This window comes from Meriones unguiculatus, chromosome 14 (assembly GCF_030254825.1).
Source record: "Meriones unguiculatus strain TT.TT164.6M chromosome 14, Bangor_MerUng_6.1, whole genome shotgun sequence".
Classification (NCBI taxonomy): Eukaryota; Metazoa; Chordata; class Mammalia; order Rodentia; family Muridae; genus Meriones; species Meriones unguiculatus.
In genome coordinates, this window is record NC_083361.1 from 12,217,820 (window position 1) to 12,242,798 (window position 24,979).

The 24,979-nt window shown below is 37.9% G+C and overlaps 1 protein-coding gene across 1 annotated transcript in view; it reads left to right on the plus strand.

The window, feature by feature from the left end:
• The first annotated feature begins 14,777 nt into the window (after nt 1–14,777).
• The window catches only part of LOC110541144 (vomeronasal type-2 receptor 116-like), a 30,616-nt gene continuing 20,414 nt past the window's right edge, over nt 14,778–24,979 (plus strand). Inside the window, exon 1 of the mRNA XM_060366195.1 lies at nt 14,778–14,989. Within this exon, the coding sequence (XP_060222178.1) occupies nt 14,778–14,989 (212 nt within the window). The remainder of the gene's footprint in view (nt 14,990–24,979) is intronic.

A 24,979-nucleotide genomic window follows, 5' to 3' on the forward strand; every position in this document is an offset into this window, starting at 1 on the left:
AGAAGACAACGCAGTCACTCCTGATGAGACCTAATTGACTAGGATCAGAAGGAAGGAAAAGAAGACCTCTACTATCAGTGGACTTGGGGAGGGGCATGCATGCAGAGGATGGAGGAAGCAAGGGATTGGAACAGGAGGAGGGAGGGAACCACAGGGGGGATACAAAGTGAATAAAGTGTAATTAATAAGGGAAAAATGGGGTACAAAGCTAAACAGAAAATTCTCAATAGAGGATTATAGAATGGCAGAGAAACACTTAAAGAAATGCTCAACATCTTTACTCATCAGGGAAATGCAAATCAAAATGACCTTGAGATTTCACCTTACACCCATCAGAATGGCTAAGATCAATAACATAATTCAAGGTGCAACACATGCTGGAAAGGGTGTGGAGAAAGGGGAACCCTCCTCCATTGCTGGTGGGAATGTGAACTTATACAACTACTTTGGAAATTGATCTGGTGCTTTCTCAGACAATTAGGAATATTGCTTCCTCAAGATCCAGCCATACCACTGCTAGGCATATATCCAAGAGACTTTCAAGTATACAACAAGGACATCTGCTCAACTATATTTGTAGCAGCTTTATTTGTAATAGCCAGAAGCTGGAAACAGCCCAGATGCCCCACAGTTGAGGAATGCACACAAAAATTGTGGTACATCTACACAATGGAATACTACTCAGAGATAAAAAAAAAAACAAAAAACAAAAAAACAAGGAAATCACGAAATTTGCAGGTAAATGGTGGGAACTGGAAAAGATCATCCTGAGCGAGGTATCCCAGGAGCAGAAAGACACACAGGGTATATACTCACTCATAAGTGGAAACTACACATATATTATAGGATAAACATACTAAAATCTGTACACCTAAGGAAGCTAATCAGGAAGGAGGACCCTGGGTAAGATGCTCAATCCACATTCAGAAAGGCAAAGGGGATGGATATTGGAGAAGGGAGAAAACAGGGAACAGGACAGGATCCTACCACAGAGGGCCTCTGAAAGGCTCTACCCTGCAGGGTATCGAGGCAGATGATGAGACTCATAGTCAAACTTTGGGCAGAGTGCAGGAAATCTTATGAAAGAAGTGGGAGATAGTAAGACCTGGAGAGGACAAAGGCTCCACAAGGAGAGGAACAGATTCAAAAAGTCTGGACACAGGGGTCTTTTCTAAGACTAATACTCCATCCAGCCAAGGACCTCTGATGGAGATGACCTGGAACCCTTGCACAGAGATAGCTTATGACAGTTCAGTACCCAAGTTGGTTCCATGGTAATGGGGACAAGAACTGTCTCTGACAGGAACTGAAGAGCTTCTTCTTTGATCACATCCTGCTCACGGGGGAGCAACCTTACCAGGCCACAGAAGACAATGCAGCCACTCCTGATGAGACCTGATAGATTAGGATCAGAGGGAAGGGGAGGAGGACCTCCCTTATCAATAGACTGGGAAAGGGGCACAGGTGAGGAAGAGGGTAGAATTGGGAGGGGAGGAGAGAGGGAGGCATAGGAGGGATACAAAGTGAATAAACTGTAATTAATAAAAATAAAAATAATTAAATAAAAAAGTTAACAAAAAAAGAAAGAAAGAAATCTGGCACTTTCTCAGGAAATTGGGAATAGTGCTACCTCAAGACCGAGCTATACCATTCATGAGAATATACCCTAAAGATGCTACACCATACAACAAGAGCATTTGCTCAACTATGTTCATATTTGATTTATTCATAATAGCCAGACTCTGGAAACAATCTTGATGTCCCTCAACCATAGAATGGATAAAGAAATTGTAGAACATATATACAGTTATATTACACCAAGAAACTTAATATTATTTGTGGCTTTTTGAAAGGTGTTATTTCCCTAATTCCTTTCTCAGCCAGTATAATTTTAACAAAAACCCACACTATACAATGATAAGACAAAATCATCTTCATGAAATGATGCTCTTCTAACTGGATGTCTGCATGTAGAATGCAAATATATCCATATTGAACATATTGAACACACTGCAGAAATTTGACATCCAAGTGAATCAAAGACTAGACATATAACTAGATCCAATAAATCTATTGAAGAGAAGGTGGAGAATAACCTTGAATATTTTGGTACAGGAGAGAACTTTATGAAGATAACAACAACAGCTCAGGCACTAAGATCAATAATAAGTAAATGAAACCTCATGTGACTAAAAAGCTTCTGCAAGGCAAAGAACACCATCAATAGAACAAAATGACAGCATACAAACTGGGAAAAATCTTCACCAACTCTCTATATGACAGAGGGCTAACACCCAAAATATATAAAGATCTCAAGAAATTAAACAGCAACAAACCAAATGAAACAATTATAAATGGGTTACAAAACTAAATAGAGAATTTTCAACAGAGGAATCTCAAATGACTGAGAAGCACTTAAAGAAATGGCCAACATCCTTAGGCAGCAAGGAAATGCAAAACAAAATTACTCTGAAATTTCATTTTATACTTGAGAATCGCTAAAATCAAACACTCAAGTGACAGCACCTGTTGGCAAGGCTATGGAGCAAGTGGAACACTCCTCCCTTGCTTGTGTGAGTACACACTTGTATAACCACTGTAAAAATCAATCTGGAGGTTTTTCAGAAAAATTGAGAATAGATCTACCTCAAGACCCAGCTATACCACTCATGGGCATATACCCAAAAAGATGTCCAACCAAACCACAAGGACTGTTGCTCAACTATTTTCATAGAAGCTTTATTCATAATTGACAGAAACTGTGAAGACCCTACAGGTCCCTCAACCAAGAATGACTAAAGAAACTGTGGCACATTTACACAATGGAATATTACTCAGCTATTAAAAACAAAGACATCATGCAATTCAGAGGCAAAAGGATGGAACTAGAAAATATCATACCAGTGAGGTAACCCAGCCCCAGAAAGAAACTGGCACCACAAGCTTTTATTAACAAGTATGCATCAGGTCGAAGCTTCACAGCAAAAATAGAAGCCTTTTTCTTTGGTTGGCCAATAAGTAACAAGCAGGCAGGGAAATTGAAATGAAGTATTGCTAACATGATGCACACTACTGAAGGCAGTGCAGCTTTGGATCTGGCCACAGATAAACCCTATTACTCTATCCCCAAAAGTTGAATGTTACCAAATAACCACTGGTGTTAATAGTCCTTTGTCTTCAGGGACAGTAAAGATGATCTTGGGAAGAAGTGGAGTAACTTATCAAAAATTTATTGTGCATCCTTAGATGAAGATTGCAAGGAAGAAATTAAAATCATGGCATATGCAAAAAAGGAGATGCAAATTAATGTGGGTGATAGAATTTCTCAGCTGTTACTGTTTCCCTATATCAAGGGCAAAGCTGCTCCCATAGAAATAACAGGGACATTTGTGGGTACTCGCAAGCTTTCCCATGAATAAATAATGTAAGCTTCTGACATGCATTCTGCCAAACAGTGGTTAACAATCAGAGATCTAAATTAGTATTATAAATGAATAGTGCTGAAATAGAAAGTTTGGAGCTGCTGCTAGTATTTATTCCCAAAAGTCTTGCAATCCAGAATGGCAACTTCAGAAGGTTTATACATAGTTTATAGGACTGGTAAGTTATCTTAAACAAGACAAAGCATACCATGAATTAAATATGTGGACACAGAAGGGCAAGAGAAACTCTGTGGCTGATATACCTATAAATTTATGGAGATGTGATCTTTTACAACAATGTGATCTTCAAATTAATATTCCTGCATTCCATAGACAACCAATGAAAATGGTAGGTGCTCGTGAAGGTTTTGATATATGTCATCAAGAATAGTCACAGAATATGACAGGGATTGTGCAATCACAGAACATGACAGGGATTGAGTTTCCAAATTTATAAGAGGAGCTCCTGCTGAAATTTCAACAGCCCTACCCCTAAAATAGATATCAAATAGACCTCTGTGGCAAGAGTAGTGGTCCATAACAAAGGAAAATTGCAGTCACTTGAACAGCTGGTACAAGAGCAGCAGGAGGTTCAACACGTACAAGAGTCTACCATCCCATGCAGTTCCCCTGTGCTTGTGGTAAATAAAAATAAGAACAACAGAGGATGATGATGGATTTAAGAGCACAATATAGAGTTATTAAACCAATGAGATTTTTTTTAACAGCCTAGGATTCCTTTACCTTATTTGTTACCTATATCATGGTCTATAATAGTAATTGATTTAAATGCTTGCTATTTCATAATATTCTTGCATGGGCAGGTTAATGAAAGATTTGATTTCTCAATACCTGCTATTAACAAGAGTGGACCAGTAAATAGATATCTTTGGAAAGTGCTTCCACGGGGAATATTGAATAGTGCAACTTAATGTCAACATTTTGTGTGACAACAGCTATAAATAATTCATAGGCAATTTCCTCAATCTATTATTTATCACTATATGAATGATACTTTTGGCTGATTCTGATCCAGATAGTTTAGAGAAAAATGTTTAAGTAAACACAATTTCTCCATTCTGGGGTTTACAGATTGCTCCCAAAAATTATAAAGAGCAAATCAAATCAGCTATTTGGGTTATGAAATAAGTCAACAAAAAGTTCTACCACAAAAAGTACAGATCTACAGAAATCAGCTGCAAACTTTTAATGGTTTTCAAAAATTAATTGTAGATAGTAATTGACTGAAACCTACAATTAATTTAAATACTGTGAGTTAAGAACTTTTATTCAAATATTATAAGTAGATTCAGATTTAAACAGTCCAAGACATTTAGCAGGTGAAATAGAAAAATAGTTAACTCTAGTAGAACAAAGACTGCAAGATGGATATGTGGATCAAATTGATTTTAAACTTGATTGTATTTTGGTTATTTTGCCTTCAACCCATTCTTCTACTGGGCTCATTATACAAAGGAAAAATATTATTATAAAATGGATTTCTTAGCACATAAACAAAGTAAACATTGAAGACACACATAGAAAAGGTTTCTGAATTAATTAAAAAATGTAGCATAATGTATCAATTGTCAGAAACAGACCCTGCCAAAATTGTAGTGTCTCTTACTAAGGTGAGATTATGTTATTATAACTAATCAGTGAAGAATGTCAAATACTTTGTAGAAACTGTGGGAGAAATTAAAAACATATCCTAAAAGCAAATATACACAGCTTACAAAAAGAACTAATTGGATTCTTCCATGTATAATGAAGGGAACACCAATTCTTGAAGCACCTGGATTCTATACTGATGCAAACATGATGGGAATGGCAGGTTATAAGTGAGACAGAATAAACAAGGTGATCAAAATCCCATATAATTTAGTTCAAATATCAGAATTGTATGCAATCCTTATAGTATTATTGGCTTTTTCTGAATATCTAAATATAATTACTGACTCTTCATATGAAGAAAGGGCTTTTTTCATATAGAAACTTCCTAATTTATTCTTGATAACTCCAAATTAACTTTGTTATTTATGCCATTGCAACAAGCCATCAGAAATAGAAACTATCCAGTATATGTTACACATAGTCATTCTCATATAGGTTTGCCAGGTCCACTGGCACAAAGAAATGAGGAAATTGGCCAATTACTAACAGGAACTGTATTAGAAGCTTCAAAAATTTATGAAAAACATCATTTTAACTCTAAAATTAAAAAATTCTATCAGTTGGCAACAAGACAAAGGGAAAAAAAGTAAGTCCTATGTGTTCTCTGTATAACCAAACTCCATTACCTGCTGGAAGATAGATGTATCTTGTTTTGAAGAATTTGAAAAGGAATGTTATATAGACCATATGATTGATACATTCTCAGGGTTTCAATGAGCAACTGCTTTATGTCCTGAAAAGGCTGATTGTGTAATTACACATTTATTGGAAATAATAGCAATTATAGGGACGCTTGCACAAATTAACACTCATAATCTACTTGCATATGAATTCAGTAAGATGAAGCAATTCTTTGCATATTATAAAATAAAGCACATTACTGGTGTACTTACAGGACAAGCTGTTGTAGAAAGAGCAAATCATACTTTAAAAAAAGAAGTTTATTAAACAAAAAGGAAGAGTAAAGACCCCCAGAAATAGACTAAATTATTCTTTGTTCAGATTAATTTTCTTAATACTAGTGAAAAAGGAGCTGAAACAGCAGCTGAGAGACACTGGGTTATAGAAAAAAACCTGTGGAACTAGATGAACCTATATAATATAAAGATGTGTTGACCTCAAAATGGAAACCTGCAATAGTGTTGAGATGGACATATGGTTTTGCTAATGTGTCTACAACAATTGACAGACTATGCTTACCAACAAACTTATGAAGATTATATTTGACCAGAGAAGACCTCCTACTAGCTGAGACCTGAATGTTTTTACATGGCAAATGAATCTCATAACATTCCATTCTCCTAACATGGATGGAGATTTATATTACAGTCCAAATGGACTTATAAAGGTGATAGATGCCTTTTACCTGCTCAAACATAGAGGAGAAAATTACCTTTAGCTGACTTATGCACCTTGCCTATTCCAAATACATTCTAATACAGAAATGTACATATATTTTCTTTAAAAGTTTATGTCTTTTCAGAGTAAAAGACCAGATAACAATGAAGACAAAGCAAATGCCTTAGTAATTCAAGCCTTACAGACTGCCTCAGTTACTGTTGCCTCAAGAATTTGAAACATGGCTGGCTCAAATGGTCCAGCTTCAGACTGTTTCAAGACAGGAAAGCTCTACAATTTTCTATCTTACATAGACTGAACAGCAATTATTCTGGCAATTCCAGCACTTAGCCAACATTCCAATTTTCTTAGGGTACCCAAAAGATGTCTTTATTCCCAGACAACAAGAAGTAATTTTAAGAACACTATGCCCTCATTTTCAAGATATGGGGTAGGTGTTTTCGTCATTTGGTGGGTTATGAATGTTTTTTGTTCTCTAGGGGAGTTGGTTATAAGTTGTTATTGGTCATGGTCAGGGAAGAAACAAGATAAAGGTTAGAATATTTCTTTCTCTCTGATCTAGTGTTAGGAGGAAAAAGGAGGAAAGGGGATAGTAAAAGTGTTAAAATAAAAAATGGGAGGAAGGAAATGGAATTATAGGATAAAAGGTAGATTATTGAATCTATTAATCTAAAATATTTTACACTGGTATGGATTATTGTATCTTGATACAAATTTGATATTATTTTGTTCAACTCGTGTTTAATGTATTATATATATGCAACTCATTTTAAAATGTGATGTAAAGTTCTAGTCTTATGAAAGCTACTATTGCAAATTGTTCGGGATATTAAGAAATGCAAATTAGTAGTTACTCATTTATTAATACTTTTACTTGTATTCTTGCTAGACTATAGTTTAGTTAAATACATAAACCTTATTTAGTTGCTTGTGTATTTTTTCAAGGTTAAACAGATAGGACATAGCTAGAAAAAAGCAATGTTTGTCTATTTAGATATACTGAGATAAATATGTGGTCTTCAAACACTATAGAATATAGCATTTAAAGATGTTTTAATAATAAGAGTTTTTTTCTGACAGAGCACAGTGACTCCTGGCAGCACGCATCAACTACTTTGAAGAAGATAATGGGCACCAAAGAACCAAATGTGGCAAGATAGCCATTGCACAAAAATAAAAAAATATAATAAAAAATATTTCTTACTTCAACTGCTGACAGCAGGCTGGCCAATCTGTTGATAAGCAGGACACTTTGAAAAAATTGACTATCCAACTTCGTAGAAACTAAGTAGGCCAGTTCTTTAAAATTCCTGCTCCACAGAAAAGTCTGTCAGATATTCTGGGCTGGTAGGCTGAAGACTGGATGCCCCAACAACACAGAAAAACTTCTGGTGACTGTCCAGGCAATCATCTTGAAGGTGCCACTCTACACTTCCTACATACTTATATCATATTATTTTCTTCTCACATCTCTGATGGGGTTGAAGAATAAATAGTTATACTTACCACAATTAAACTAAATTTGTTTAGGAACTAAGACAACGTTTTAGATCTAAAAAGATGTTTCTAGGTTGATAAATGCAAGTTACAAAAAGTGATCTAGGTACAGTAGTTTGGACACACCAGGATAGCCTAGATAGTGGAATACTTTCTCCAATATTAACAAATACAAAGGGACTAGACATTGTAGATGTAATTCTTACCTGATAATTGTCATAATTATTTTTATTGTATATAGTTTATTCACATTAGAGAAATGCCTATTTTTTTTTAATAAGGAGGTGGGTATGTAGTGGAAATTTTTGTTTATTTAAAACCTCAGTTAGGTTATACGACTATGATTTTGTATCAATCCCAGGTGTGATTTATGGGGCTGTCTAGGTTTTTTCACAGCTGATAATTTCCTTCTGCAGCTAGAAGAGGTACATGGTCTTTGACAGCTGCAGTTAGTGGAATTTTGAGGACTCAGAAAGGGGATAAATAACAGAGCCCAGAAGGAGAAAAAGAGGCTTTCAGGAGATAGTTGGAGGAGGAAGAAGGCTGCTGGATTGTCCTGTTCCTGTGTTTGCTGTATGCTGGTTTGCTGGTTAGATTGGCTTCTGGATATCCTGATGAATTAGATTGGTATTGGCCCAAAAGAATTGGAAAACCCCAACAAGCCAGAGTTAGCCAAAGAGAACTCACCTGTTGGTATAATGTTCCTGTAGAATGTTTACACTTTACCTTTGTTCATTCACATGCGGATTTCTCTATCCCACTATCTGGTTTCAATTGCATTGTGATGTTTATTCTTTTTTAATTAAATTTTTATTTTTTATATTAATTACAGTCCATTTACTTTGTATCTCAGCTATAGCTCCCTCCCTCAGTCCCTCCCAATCCCACCTTCCTTCCCTTATCTACTCACTGCCCCTCTCAAAGTCCAGTGATGGGGGAGGTCCTCCTCCACTTCCAACTGACCCTAGCTTATCAGGTCTCATCAGGACTGGCTGCAATATCCTCCTCTGTGGCCTCGTAAGGCTGCTTCTCCCTCAGGGGTTGCCGGGGAGGTCAAAGAGCCCACCACTGAGTTCATGTCAGAGACAGTCCCTGTTCCCCTTACTAGGGTACCCAATTGCATACTGAGCTGTCATGGGCCATGATCAAGCAAGGGTTCTAGGTTATATCCATGCATGGTCCTTGGTTAAAGAATCAGTCTCAGAAAAGACCCCTATGCCCAGATATATTTTGTCCTTGTGAAGCTCCTGTTCCCTCCAGGTCTTACTAACTCCACCTTCTTTCATATAATTCCTTGAACTCTGCCAAAGGTTTGGTTTTGAATCTCAGCATCTGCTTTCATACACTGCTAGGTGGAGTCTTGGAGTCTTTCAGAGATCCTTTATAGTAGGCTCCTGGATCAGCTGTGTCAAATTTGTGTAAACAAGCCACCATTTTTTTCTCTGTATTGTCAATAAAACAACCAGCCAATGCTGAGCAATGGTGAGAATAGGGTGGGACACCCTGATCTGGAGGGGAGGAGAAGGAAGGCAGTGGGAGGAGTCAGAGAGCAGAGGTGGGCAGGAGTGGACTTGGAAACATGAGGAGAGATGAACTGGACCTAATATATGACTAAAAGCAAGTACTGAAAGGGTTAGGCTAACTTTGTAACCTATATGTCTTCTAAAGCCTATAGTTTTGAGTTTTAGGTCCAAGTTAAGCTAAAGCCTCTTAGTACCTTTCCAGAGAGTGAAGGAATGTGACCCTATCTGTGGGGACAGATATAAAAAAAGGGCAAGCAAGCAATGACCTTCACTCAGCAAAAGAAGGACCAGACCCTGTCCTTGAGATAGCTTTTCTTAGCAACGATCCTAGACTTCTTCTGAGTAGCTTTTGACCTCCAGCCAAAAGTCTGTAGCCCCTAATCTTCAAGGATGAGCTAACCACTCCCACCTTCAATTGCAGCTGCATCCACACTTGGCAGGACTGGCCAAGCTTGAGCACCTAAGACTAACCAATTATCTTACTTTATAGCTTCCTCATCCAATCCTAAATTGCCAAAACTGCAACTTCAAATTTCCCACAATTTTTCTTTTAAAAACCTAAAGGCCTTTATCTCCAGGTGCCACTTTTTGCTGACCAGCAGGGGTGACTCCATTGTGCAATGGTTAATAAAACTCTTGATTTTGCAACGAGTCTTGGTCTGGGGGAGTTTCTGGGAAGGGCGCGATCTTGAACTCCTGAGCTGTGAGACCCCAGGTCTTACAGTATAATGTGGGAAATCTGAATGGGAGGAAGCTATGCAGTCTTGGAAGTTTAGGATGGAGTAACTATTGCCCAACATTGTGCTCTAAATTAATTAAATAAATCCTAGACTCTGTGTGGTGGTTTGGGTGTAGAGCTGGTTTATGAATAACCACTGTTCAACTAAAAGATAAAACAATAATAAATATTAATAATCATCAACAAATAGCATACCAATATAGGGCAGAATTTACAGTAATCTAGCAAGAACTTAAATAGAAAATAAAACTATAGGGCAGTTTTCTTAGTTCTATCCTTAAAAACAAAGCAAAGGAAGTTTTTAAACTAGGAGCTCACAGATTCCTGATTAGACCGACCCCCCACAGAGCAGCAAGGTCTCCAGGAAGCTCCAGAAAAACAAAAATTGATACATATAGACCCAAGAGTGGCATTTTCTTTAAGTAGAAAAAAAAGTGGCTCTTTAGCAAGGAAATTTCTAAAAGCCAGACTATGCTAGCCAAGGCAGAAAACAAAATCCATTTGAGAACCAGTTCTTGTCAGTCTGAGGAACAAACATTTGTGGACCCAAGAACTTCCCAGAGTGAGGAAGGGATCAGGATCTAGTAAGGGAGGCAGAAAAAATAACAGACTAAGAAGCCTTAAGCATCTGAACTGATAAGGTCTGAAAGGGAAGCTGGGTCTAAGACAATAAAGTCCTTATGGAGAGGTTTTTAGATTTAAAAAGATAGTTTTCTATGTTGAAAATAGAGGAAGACACAATGACACAGTGCTTCTGGATACCATTTTGAGTTTGTTTCTCTTACTATACGAATAAATTTTTCAGTGACGATTTCAGTTTTGTATATCCTCTTTGAGAGAGATCAGAATAAGAGAAACTTGGAGAAAGAAGACACTGAGAAAATAAATAAAAAATTAAAGGCCTTAGAACAGAGGTTGAGGGAATCTTTGAATCAAAATCAAAATTCAGAGCAATCCAATCTGGTACTTACAGAAGAAGTGGTTCCTGATGAGAAAAGTCCAAAGAGGCTTGAAGATATTGCAAAATGGCAGCCCATTGAGATGCTGAAGAGAAAGTCTTCAGCTCTAGGCCAACCTGATCAGACTGGATATTATATTGTCAAGGTTCAATTACTGGATGAAGATCTATATGCTAAAGCAGAAATGCTGATCCTGTTTAGTGTTGTTTTGCAACAAGGTCATATTGTGGTTGGTGTGCTCCATTTTACAGAGTTTGGAGAACGGAAATACATGCACCATGCCGTAGATTCATATTCAGAATTCCAGTGGGCTTTTGCCTTAAATTCTGGAACGCATGACCCAAAGGTTACACATTTCTTAGAAATGGTGAATGTTTTGGAGATGTCCTTGCAAATTGGGGCTGATGGTGCTTCAGCATGTATATCCATTGGAATTCAACAATATCTTAGATGTGACATGAAACCTGTTAGAGATATAACTTATAATCCTACAGGTCAAGCAATTATGAAAATATATAAGATGGCCATAAAACAAAAGGGAAACATAATATCTCCCCAAAATAAATTAAATATTCACTTATACAATTTTAAATGTTTAAATGAGATAAGTAGCACACCTGCTAAGACACAGTGGAGAGGACTGCTGAATTAGAGCAGCATGTAAAGGTCCTGGTTCCAAAGTGTGATCAGAGAATATGTTATGCTGGGGAAGAAGTTTTGTGTATACTCATACAGGAGAAGAGAAATTATGGGTTCCATCCAAACTAATAAAAATCAGATATGACAGAGGTATACCACCTGAAGATCTTGGCCACACACAAGAACAGAAAATTCAAGAAGACTAAACAGAAGAGGTAACAGAAAGTGCTTACTCCTTTACATGGAAACAACTTTGAAACTGACTGAGACATAAAATATATCTCCAGCCAGAACTTAAATACTACATGGCCAATAAATCTTTGGCAACAGTATCCAGCAATTATTATTATGCCAGCAATGGAGTAGGGTTCCTCTTTCTCCACATCCTCTCCATCATGTGTTCTCACTTGAGATTTTCATCTTAGTCATTCTGGTAGGTGTAAGGTGAAATCTCAGGGTCGTTTTGATTAGCATTTCTCTGATGACTAATGGTGTTGATAATTTCTTTAAGTGTTTCTCTGTCAGTCGATGTTCCTCTATTAAAAATTCTCTGGTTGGCTCTGTATCCCGTTTTTAAATGGGTTACTTGATTTGTTGCTATTTAACTTCTTGGGTTCTTTATTTATTCTGGATATTAGCCCTCTGTCAGAAATAGAGTTGGTGAAGATCCTTTCCCAATCTGTAGGCAGTCTTTTTGTTTTGATGACAGTGTCCTTTGCTTTACAGAAGCTTTTCAGTTTCATGAGGTCCCATTGATTGATTGTTGCTCTTAGAGCCTGTGCTGTTGGTTTCTATTCAAGAAGTTGCCTTCTGTGCAAATAAGTTCAAGGTTCTTCCCCACTTTTTCTTCTAAGAGGTTTAGTGTGTCTGGTTTTATATTGAGGTCATTGATCAACTTGGACTTTAGTTTTGTGCAGGGTGATAAGTATGGTATGGATCTATTTGCATTTTTCTGCATTGTGGGAATGGAAACTTGTACAACCACTTTGGAAACCAATCTGTTGCTTTCTCAGACAAATAGGAATAGTGCTGCCTCAAGACCCAGCTGTACCACCCGTAGGCATATATCCAAAATATGCTCAAGTACACAACAAGGACATTTGTTCAACCATGTTTGTAGCAGCTTTATTCATAATAGCCAGAACCTGAAAATCCCTCAGATGTTCCTCAATGGAGGAATAGAAACAAAAAATGTGCTACATTTACACAATGGAATACTATTCAGCAATAAAAAACAAGGATATCATGAAATTTTCAGGCAAATGGTGGGATCTAGAAAAGATCGTCCTGAGTGAGGCATCCCAGAAGCATAAAAACACAGAAGGTATATACTCACTTATAAGTGGATACTAGACCTGTAAGATAGGATAAACACACTTAAATCCATACACCTAAAGAAGCTCAAATCCGTACACCTTCTTGGAGGACCAGGGGTAAGACGATCAATCCTAACTTAGAAAGACAAATGGGATGGACATTGGAAGAAGGAGAAAACAAGAAACAAGATAGGAGTCTACATTTGATGTCCTCTGAAATACTCTACCAAGCAGTGTATCAAAGCAGATGCTGAGATTCAGAGTGCAGGCAATCATACGAAAGAAAGGGGAGTTAGTAAAACCTGCTGATTTCAGGAGCTCCACAAGGAGAGCAACATAATCAAAATATCTAGACACAGGGGTCTTTTCTGAGACTGATTCTCCAACCAAGGATCATGCATGGATATAACCTAGAACCTCTGCTCAGATGTAGCCCATGGCAGCTCAGTATCTAAGTGGGTTTCCTAGTAAGTAGAACAGGGACTACCTCTGACATGGACTCAGAGGCTGGCTCTTTGATGTTCCCCCTTCCCCCGAGGGAGGATTAGCCTTGCCAGGCCACTGAGAAGGACATTGCAGCCAGACCTGCTGAGACCTGATAGGCTAGGGTCAGATGGAATGGGAGGAGGACCTCCCCTATCAGTGGACTTAGAGAGGTGCATGTGAGGAGATGAGGGAGGGAGGGTAGGATTGGGAGGGGGAGAGAGAGGGGGCTACAGGTGGGATACAAAGCAAATAAAATGTAGTTAATGTAAAAAAATAAAAATTTAATTAAAAATAAAAATTAATTAAATTATTTTTTTTAAATCAAGTATTTTTTAATTATGGTGGTATATGGAGAAATGATAGGGATATTTATCTATGCTTATATACTCAAAAAGGGTAAACCCCACTGTTCAAGATGTAGGGATTGATTGTAATATGAAATGAATACAATGATTTATAAAGGATAAAAGAGGACATTAGCAGTGCAGGATTCAAACCTCTAAATATAAAGAAGTATTGATGTATCAAGAAGGGTCATTAATTTTCCTGAAGTGAGAAGAAACATATTTTGGTGTATGGTGTGTGTGTGTGTGTGTGTGTGTGTGCAAAAGGCCTAATATTGATATACTGTTTACATATATCATAGAAGTAAACATGTTAGCCTTCAGCAGTGAACAACAGGCCAGGAAGACATGCATATATATTTTCATTTTAGACAGCATCATTTTGAGTGGTTATACCTACAATATTTTCATTTGGCCCTTTCTTTTTAACCTAGTAGGACTCTTTTGATGTAACCTCTTGGGATCAGCCTAAGTTGTTTCATATAAAAAAGTTTCTTGCTTCATCTTTTTAGCCAATTTAGCCTAACCCTGAGCTCTTGGCTGAAACCATAGTGCCTTTGGCTAAGAAAGGAAATCTGCAAACATATTTTCTAGCTTGTTTTTGACCTAAGTAAATGGGCTCAGATGGAAGAGTCAATGGAAGAAATAGTTTCCAAATCCCCAGTGGCAGTGGATAAGAAAACAGCAAAGATTAGGAATGATTACTGTGAGAGTCTCAACAACAACATTCAAAATGCACATGCTAGCAAACACATGAACTAAGCATATATCTATTGCATTCTGTGTGATCTTCATCAAGCGGACCCACACATTAATAGGATGTTCTCCTTGATTTTTATTCTCTGGCTCTTGCAGATTCCCAGTCTTGCCTGTGCCTTTAACAACAATCAATGCTATTACCTAATAAGAGAAGATTTTCACCGTGAAGGAGATGTGGTGATTGGTGCATTTTTCCCTGTTCATACTTATTACATCATCCAAGAAATTCCACATTCCCATCTAATTGGGTATTATGAGGACTATTACCTACAGTAAGTACAATTATTCATTTTTAGAATTCACAATTCTTATGACTTAGGGGATATAGCTATAAAAATATTACATATTCCTTATGGTTTTTACTGTGACAATTTCTCTTTTACAGTTTCCAAAATCTTGTCAATTTTGTTTCCATTTTGGCCTCTATTCCTCTCCAAAAGGGAAATAAAATGGAAAATGTGATTTTCTTAATTTTAGTTTCCTCACTTGATTGCTAAATGTAACCTCTCAATGCTTGTAATGCCACAAGGTTTGAATAGTTTTCAGTGTTATGATTTCATAGGAATGATGCTTTCATTTAAGCCTGACCTTGTTGATCAGGGAATGAGGTGACTAAATGCAGTGATTCCTTAGTGCTCATTATTATGCTTATGTGAAGACACTCTCTTGTTTTACCTGACACTGAACCAGACTTAAGAATGTCACAGTTAAAAGTTGTGTGTACTGCTGTGTTCTACAAAAATGTCCTTTATGCCATGTTTTTGTATAAGTGTGTGCTTGCTAATTTCCTTTTTAATTCTCAGACAGATTTCAAGTGTTTACCTGTTTTTTGCATCTCTTTGAAGTATTTCATCTCAATTTTGTGGATGTGTTCATCAAAACACAGTGACTGTGAGAGTGTCAACATGGGGCTGTTTTTTAGCTTTTGTGAAGTATCATGCCTGTAAGGACACAAGGTCTCAACAGGTTTCAGCATTACGACTTCAGAGGAAGGATGCTTTATTTTAAGCCTGACACTGATACTCATGGAGTTCCTGAAGTCCTGAAATCTGTTGATATTTATTTGTGTTTCCCAAGTGTAGTGACTGTGAGGGATTCAACTTTGGACTGTTTCATAGCTTGTATAAAATATCCATATAGAGAGTGTCAAACAGGTCTTACCAAATTAGAGAGAAATATTCTTGTATATTTCTTTTTTTAAGCTATGTTTTTAACTTTTATTAGCTACACTTTCTTCACTTTGTATCTCCCCATAAACTCCAGCCTCCTCCCGTCCTAATCCCACCTTTCCTCACCCTTCTTCATGCATGCCCTTCCACTGACACGGGAGGCCACCTCTCCTTCCTTCTGATCTTAGTCTATCAGATCTAATGAGGAGTGGCTGCATTGTCATCTTCTGTGGCCTGGTAAGACTGCTCCCCACTCAGGGGGAGGTGATCAAAGAGCAGGCCAATCAGTTTATGTCAGAGACAGTCCCTGTTCCCATTACTCTGGAACCCACTTGGACACTGAACTGCCATGGGCTACATCTGTGCAGGGGTTCTAGGTTATCTCCATGCCTGGTACTTGGTTGAAGTATGAGTCTCTGGGAAAACCCCTGTGTTCAAATTTTTTGGAGTTCCTGTCCTCTCCAGATCTTACTATTTCCCTCTTCTTACATAAGATTCCATGCACTTTGCCCGACAGTTGTCCATAAGTCTCAGGATCTGCTTTGATAGTCTGCAGGGAAAAGCCTTTCAGAGGCCCTCTTGTGGCAGGCTCCTAAATTTTTTCCTGTTTTCTTCTTCTGATGTCCATCCTCTTTTCCTTTCAGGATGGGGATTGAGCATTTTAGTCAGAGCCCTCCCTCTTGATTAGTTTCTTTAGATGTACAGATTTTAGTAGATTTATCCTATACTATATGTTTATATGAGTGAGTATATACCGTGTGTCTTTCTGCTTGTGGGACAGCTTACTCAGGATGATCCTTTCCAGGTCCAACCATTTACCTGCAAATTTCATGATTTCCTTGTTTTTCATTGCTGAGTAATACTCTATTGTATAGATGTACCACCATTTCTGTATTCATTCTTCAGTTGAGGGGCATCTGGGTTGTTTCCAGCCTCTGGCTATTACAAATAAAGCTGCTACAATGGTTGAGCAAATGTCCATATTGTGTACTTGAGCCTCTTTTGGATATATGCCTAGGAGTGGCATGGCTGGATCTTGAGGAACTGCTATTCCTATTTGTCTCAGAAAGCACCAGATTGATATCTAGAATGGTTGTACAAGTTTATATTCCCCCGAGCAGTGGAGGAATGTTCGCCTTTCTCCACAACTTCTCCAGCATGTGTTTTCACTTGAGTTTTTTATCTTGTCCATTCTGATGGGTGTGAAGTGAAATTTCAGGGTCGTTTTGATTTGCATTTCCCTGATGGCTAATGAGGTTGAGCATTTCTTTAAGTGTTTCTCTGTCACTCGATATTCCTCTATTGAGAACTCTTTTAGATCTGTTCCCCATTTTTTAATTGGATTACTTGGTTTGTTGCTTTTCAGCTTCTTTAGTTATTTATATATACTGGATATTAGCTCTCTGTCAGATAAAGAGTTGGTGAAGATTCTTTCCCAATCTGTAGACATTCATTTTGTTTTGATGACTATGTCCTTTGCTTTACAGAAGCTTTTCAGTTTCATGAGGTCCCATTTATCGATTGTTGCTCTTCAAGCCTGTGCCATTGGTGTTCTGTTCAGGAACTTGTCTCCTGTGCCAATGAGTTCCAATGTCTTACCCACATTTTCTTTTAACTGATTTAGTGTACCTAGGTTTATGTTGAGATCTTTGATCCACTTGGACTTTAGTTTGGTACAGGGTGATGAATATGAATCTATTTCATTTTCTACATGTAGATATCCAGTTATACCAGCACCATTTGTTGAAGCTATCTTTTTTCCATTGTATTGTTTTGGCATCTTTGTCAAAGATCAGGTGTCCATAAGTGTGTGGTTTTACTTCTGGGTATTCTGTTCAGTTCCATTGATCCAACATTCTGTTCCTATGCCAGTACCATGAGGTTTTTATTGCTATTGCTCTATAGTACAGCTTAAGATCAGGGATGCAGGTACCTCCAGAAGATCTTTTATTGTAGAGGATTGTTTTAGCAATTATGGGTTTCTTGTTATTCCATATGAAGTTGAGAATTTTTCTTTCCAGGTCTGTAAAGAACTGTGTTGGTAATTTGATGGGAATTGCATTGGATCTGTAGATTGCTTTTGGTAAGATGGCCATTTTTACTATGTTAATCCTGCCAAGCCATGAGTATGGGAGACCTTTCCATCTTCTGATATCTTCTTCTAATTATTTTTTCAGAGACTTGAAATGTTTTTCATGCAAGTCTTTCACTTGCTTGGCGAGGGTTACACCAAGATACTTTATGTCATTTGTGGCTATTGTGAAGGGTGTTGTTTCCCTAATTTCTTTTTCAGCCCTTTTGTCTTTTGAATACAGTAGGGCTACTGATTTTTTGAATTAATTTTGTATCTGGCCACTTTGCTGAAGGTGTTTATTAGATGGATGAGTTCCCTGGTAGAATTTTTGGGGTCACTCAGGTATACTGTCATATCATCTGCAAATAGTGATAATTTGACTTCTTCCTTTCCAATTTGTATCCCCTTGATCTCCTTCAACTGTCTTATTACTCTAGCAAGGACTTCAAGAACTCTGCTGAAGGGATAGGGAGTGTGTAGCCTTGCCTTGTCCCTGGTTTCAGTGGGATTTCTTTAAGTTTCTCTTCGTTTACTTTGATGTTGGCTATAGGCTTGCTGTTTATTGTCTTTACTATGTTTAGATATATGCCTTGTATCCCTGATCTCTCCAATACTTTAAACATGAATGGATGTTGGATTTTGTCAAATGCTTTTTCAGCATCTAGGGAGATTATCATGTGTTCTTTTTCTTTCAGTTTGTTAATATGGTGGACCACATTGATGGCTTTCCGTATACTGAACCACCCCTGCATACCTGGGATGCAGCCTACTTGGTCATAGTGGATAATATCTTTGATGTGTTCTTGTATTCGGTTTGCAAGTATTTTGTTGAGTATTTTTGCATCAATGTTCATAAGGCAGATTGAAATTCTCTTTCTTTATTGGGTCTTTGTGAGGTGTATGTACGAAGGTGACTCTGGCTTCATAGAGTGAGTTTGGTAATGTTCCTTCTGTTTCTATTTTGTGGAATAGATTGATGAGAACTGGAGTTAGCTCTTCTTTGAATGTCTGGCAGAATTCAGGGCTGAAACCATGTGGACCTGGGCTGTTTTTGGATGGGAGTCTTTCAATGACTGCTTCTCTTTTCTTAGGGGATATAGGACTATTTAATTGATTTACCTTGTCTTGATTCAGCTTTGGTAATTGGAACCTATCAAGAAAAATGTCCATTTCATTTAGATTTTCAAATTTTGTGGCAAACAGCCTTTTGAAGTAAGTCCTAATTTCCTCAGTGTCTGCAGTTATGTCCCCCTTTTCATTTCTGATTTTGTTGATTTGGATGGTGTCTCTCTGCCTTTTAGTTAGTTTGGCTAAGGGTTTGTCTATCTTGTTGATTTTCTCAAAAACCAGCTCTTGCTGTCGTTGATTCATTGAATAGTTTTATTTTTTTCTAATTGATTGATTTCAGCCCTGAGTTTGATTATTTCCAGCCGTCTACTCCTTTTTGGTGTGTCTGCTTCTTTTTCTAGGGTGTCTAGGTGAGCCATTAAATTACTGAATAAGAAAAAAAAATTACTGAATAAGCTACCTCAAGTTTCTTCTTGAAGGCAGTTAGTGATATGAACTCTTAGCACTGCCTTCATTGTGTCCCACAAATTTTGGTATGTTGTGCCTTCATTTTCACTGAATTCTAGGAAGACTTTAATTTCTTTCTTTATTTCTTCCATACCCAGCTGTCATTTAGTAGCAAGTTGTTCAGTTTCCATGTGTGTGTAGGCTTCTTGCTATTTCTGTTTTTGTTGTTGTTGAGGTCCAGCTTTATTCCATGGTGATCAGATAAGATACAAGGGATTATTTCAATCTTCTTGTATTTTTGAGGCTTGCTTTGTGACCAACCATATGGTCTATTTTTGAGAAGATTCCATGAGGTGCTGAGAAGAAGGTAAATTCTTTTGTGTTTGGGTGTAAGGTTCTGTAAATGTCTGTTAGGTCCATTTGATTCATGACCTCTGTTAGAGGCATTGTTTCTTTGTTTAATTTCTGTTTTGTTGACCTGTCCTTTGTTGAGAGTCGGGTGTTGAAGTCTTCCACTATTAATATGTGGGGATCTATGTGTGGTTTAGGTTTTATCAATGTTTCTTTTATAAATGTGGTTGCCCTTTTATTTGGGGCATAGATGTTCAGGATTGTGATGTCTTCCTGGTGGAATTTTTCCTTTGATGAGTATGAAATGTCCTTCCCCATCTCTTTTGATTAATTTTGGTTGAAAGTCTATTTTAGCAGATATTAGAATGGCTATTCCTGCTTGCTTCTTGGGTTCATTTGCTTGGAAAACCCTCTTCCAGCCCTTTACCCCCATGTAACATCTATCTTTGTGACTTAGGTGTGTTTCTTGTAAATAACAGATTGCTGGGTCTTGTTTATGCATCCAGTCTGTTAGTCTGTGTCTTTTTATTGGAGAATTGAGTCCACTGATGTTGAGAGAGATTAATGACCCGTGGCTGTTAGGTCCTTGGATTTTGATGTTGGCTGTGGTCATAAGTTTGTGTGCTTGGTTGCTTTTTGTTTCACTGTAGTGAGGTTATTTATTTCCTGTGTTTTCTTGAAAGTAGCTAGTTTTCTTAGGTTGTATTTTCCCTTCTAGTGTCTTCTGTAATGCTGGATTTGTGTGTAGGTATTTTTAAAATTTGTTTTTGTTGTTGAAAATCTTGTTTTCTGTGTCTATGAGAACTGAGAGTTTTGCTGGATATAGTAGCCTGGGCTGGCATCTGTGTTCTCTTAGGGTCTGCATGATATCTTTCCAGGGCCTTCTGTCTTTCATAGTCTCTGTTGAGAAGCCAGATGTGATTCTGATGGGTTTGTATTATATGTTACTTTGCCTTTTTCCCTTGCAGGTTTTAGTATTTTCTTCTTTGTTCTGTATATTTACTGTTTTGATTATTATGTGGCAGGAGGATTTTCTTTTCTGGTCTAATTTATTGGGTGTTCTATAGGCCTCTTTTTTCTTATAGGCCTCTCCTTTAAGGTGGGGAAATTTTCTTCAATGGTTTTGTTGAAAATATTTTCTGGGCGTTGGTGCAGGGAATTTTCTTTTTCCTCTGTTCTTATTATTCTTAGGTTTTTTTTATTATTCTTTTTTTTTTCAATGCAGTTTATTCAGGAACCTTGAACAATCATCTGAACCTGGGGAAAGCCAGCCCACAGCTTAAATAGCCTCTGGGTAGCCAACCCCAGCGTGCCATGTGGGCAATGCAGATAGGTCCACATACATGGAAGCAAGCCAGATCTTCGGCCTTAGCCAAATGTGGAATTGTTCGTGACAGAGAGCACTCACCAACGGGAAGGTGGAAGGCGGAAACCAGCTCCATCTTTAAGGCACAGCATTCTGCAGCTCTCTACAGTTCCCCCTTTTTGTTTTAGATGCATCAGGCAAGAGTAGAGGTCTGATCTCTGATATTAGAAATAAATTGGGACTTTGTACTGATGTTCATTTAGGTATCATCCACCCAAAAAGCATCAGAGCAGTCCGATGCCTTTTTCTCAGAGGCGGGACCTGGGGCATCAACCCGCATGCAATCAGACATGCTCTTCTCTGGGTCCAAAGCGGCTGACCCTGAGTGCAGTGCTTAGCCTCGCATCCTGAGTGTAACATTTTAGCTTTTTATGGTAGCCAACCATGCTTGGGGAGACTGTCCTGCTTCAATGGCTGTAAAGGCCTGAATGGTCATGGCTGCATTACTCTGTTGTGAGATTCTAATCTTGCATTTTTACCACAGGCAAACCAAGGAGACCACCACCAGAAGGCCTGCTAACGCTCCCATGCCCGCCCATTCCTTCAGATGATTCATGGCTACAGCAATCCATGATGATAATCCTGTGGCTAGTCCTGCATCCACCCTTGAATTTCATGAATGGTCTGTGTCAGGAATCTTTTAGATTTAACATTTTCTTTGACAGACACATCAATTTCTTCCATTGTATCTTCCACACCTGAGATTCTTTCTTCCATCTCTTGAAGTCTATTGGTTATGCTTACCTCTGTAGTTCCTGTTTTCTTCCCTAAGTTCTTCCTCTCCACATTCATTCCTCCATTTGTGTTTTCTTCAATTTTTCCAATTCTATCTTCAGATCTTGAACCATTTCGTTGATTTCCTTCACCTGTCTGACTATATTTTCCTGTTTTTCCTTCAATTCCTTCAGCTGTTTGTTTGAACAATCCTCTTTCTTTTATTTCTTTCAGTGATTTAAGTATTTCCTCTCTAAATGCCACAAATGGTTTGACTTCAACTTCCTGTATTTCTTTATGGATGGCCATAATCTGTTTTTCTTTTTCTTCCTCTATTTCTTTACGGATGGTCATAATCTGAGTTTATCTGCCTCTGTCTTTATACATTTTATTTGCTTCCTCTTATCCTCTTCATGAGCATAGATGTTAGGTCATCTTGAATTTTAATTATGCTGGGATGTCTAGGGCTGCTTGTCCCTGGATAACTGGGTTCTGGAGATGCCATATTGCTCTGTCTTTTGTTGGTTGATCTTTTACACTGGCCTATACCCATTGGGCTATCTTAGGTGTTGGTTATTAGTTTCTGGTGCTTCCTGGACTCCTGTGGTGAGGAGAATCCCCTTGGAAGGAAGAGGATTTTTCCTGAAGGAAGCCTCCTCAGCTTTTTGGGTATGGTCACTATATGGCCGGTGTTTTCAGGAGTTGCCACAGCTCACCTCAGTCATACAGACCTGAGTGGTAACTGTGGTCCTTGTTAGTGGAGAGGGCTCTCCTCTCACCCAGAGAAGTCTTAGAGACAGCTGCCCTGCTTCTTAGTTTCTTGCTGTAAATTTAGTGAGCTGCTGCTGTAACCTGGGTGTCTTGTGGTTTGGTCAGTTTTGTTGGGGATAACTGGTTACCACTGGAGCAGTATCTGGGGATTGATTTCGGGGATCCCAGGCTTCTGTAGATCTGAAGTTGGTGCTCTGTGCCCCAGTACCCAAGCAGTAATCTGTGGCAGGTGAGTACCACTCTCGTGGTAGTAGTAGGCTAGCTGGTGCACAGTAGGTCCCTGGGTTGGGCTGGTCTGCAGGACTTTTTCCAGGGATATACTGGGTGGCCTAAGTCCACCCCAGTTTGCTTCCTGCCATATGGAGGATTTCTTCCAACAGGGACTCCACGTCTCTGGTACCCTGAGGTGCACAGTTCTGTCTGTGATGAATAGTTGGCTCACAGCAGGTTTCTGGGCTGGTGGCTCATGTGCCTGCTGGTCTGTGGGACCTTTTCCAGGGATATACTGGAAGACCTAATTGGGTCCCCATTTCCTTCCTTCCCTGTGGGTTTTTCTTGTGACTGGGACTCCCAGTCTCTGGTGTTTTTGTGCCCACCGTTCAGCCTGGGAAAGTGATCAACACACACAGGCATGTGGCACTGGTCTGGCAACCTAGTGCCTTTGTGACCTGGGATCTTTTCTGAGTTCTGGCTGGGTGACCTGAAAGTAGACTGGATTGATTCCTACACCGTGGAGGTTTTCTTTCACCTGGGAAACACCATAGCTGTTTTTTTAGGGCCCAGAGTACAATCTCTTGGTCTCTATACGGAAAATGTTGTCCTGCTCCTCAGACGCAGAGTTCTCCTGGCACCACCATCTTGGTCCCATAATTCTTGTATATTTCTTAATAAAGTAAGTGAGATATGTTAATCCCATTCAGAACTTCCTTTACTATGCAGACCTTATATCTGTATATATCCAAAAAGCAAGGACATGAAATATAGCAATAGTACTTGTAAATCCCTGTGAACACATGAGAATATGAGATCAGAGTCAACAAGTAGAAAATGAACAAAGGAAATGTACGTGTAAAAGTGAATCATGCTCAGTTTGTCAATACTATATGTTTGTTAAGAACTTGGTATGGTATTAAGTCATTAAACCATAGACATTGGAGGAGAAAAACTGTTTATATATTAAAGGCCATTAAATGTTTTGATACCTTGGCAGAATTTTTTTTGAAAATTGAAACAGGAAAGATAACTGTCTAAAATTTTTATTTAGATGAAATATTTCATGGTAGCTCTAATTTCTTTGGAAATCCTATTATGTCTCAAATAAAATCACAAAATTTCTCATATGCATAAGAGGTGTGGATGTTGGGTAAGTCCTCTTTGATTTCATCATTATTAAATCTCCGTATTTCCTCTGGCCTTTACTTTTCACAATGTACCAATGTGCATTGTTTTGTGTTTCTCTGTATTTTGTGCAGCATCAAGCCCATTACTGTGAATACTATACTTTCAGTTACACAGTCATTTAATATCTGGATTGTTCATCATAAATAAGAGGAGTGACCTCTCAAAATATTTAACTTGTTATTAAGTCAGAACAAAACAAACTAAATTCATTTAGTTTATCATAATAGGATAGGCGCCAAGTGTGTACTTGTTGCATAGACTGTTGAAGAAATGCACGTGTGCTTCCTGATTAGTATAGACTTTCTAATAAAAAAATGGCTTGTTCCATTTTCAGATTCAAGGTACAGTTTTTTTTCAAATTTATTATAGCAGTCAGTATTTCTCTTTGTGTGTGTATGTGTACTTATGCTTTTGTTGAAACTCATACTTGCTAGTGAAAACACAACTGTAGGAACAAATTTTCTCATCCCACAATGTGTGTGCTTAGATTAAACTCAGTCCTGCATACCCAAAAGCAGGATCCTGCACTGGCTAAGCCACTTTACTAGCCAGTATATTAAATCCTTTTATTGATCTAGCTCATATCTTTCCAAATCAAACAAAGAATTTCCTCTGGGTGTTTATGAGGGTGAACTCTTTTCCTTTACATGAATTAATATATGGTTTTAAACTTATATGCAAAAGTGTAGTTCATCAATATACATTCAATTATTCTGTTAATAAAATTGATGAATCACAAAATGTATTTATTAATAATTTGCATTTTATTAAATGCTAAAAAGTCTATTGACTTTATATTTTACTATAGTTATGTATAATTATGAACAATTTTTCATATTAAAATAAAAAAATAACTCCTGTCAGATTATTCTAAAGTATTTTATGTTGCGGTGTTTTTTTA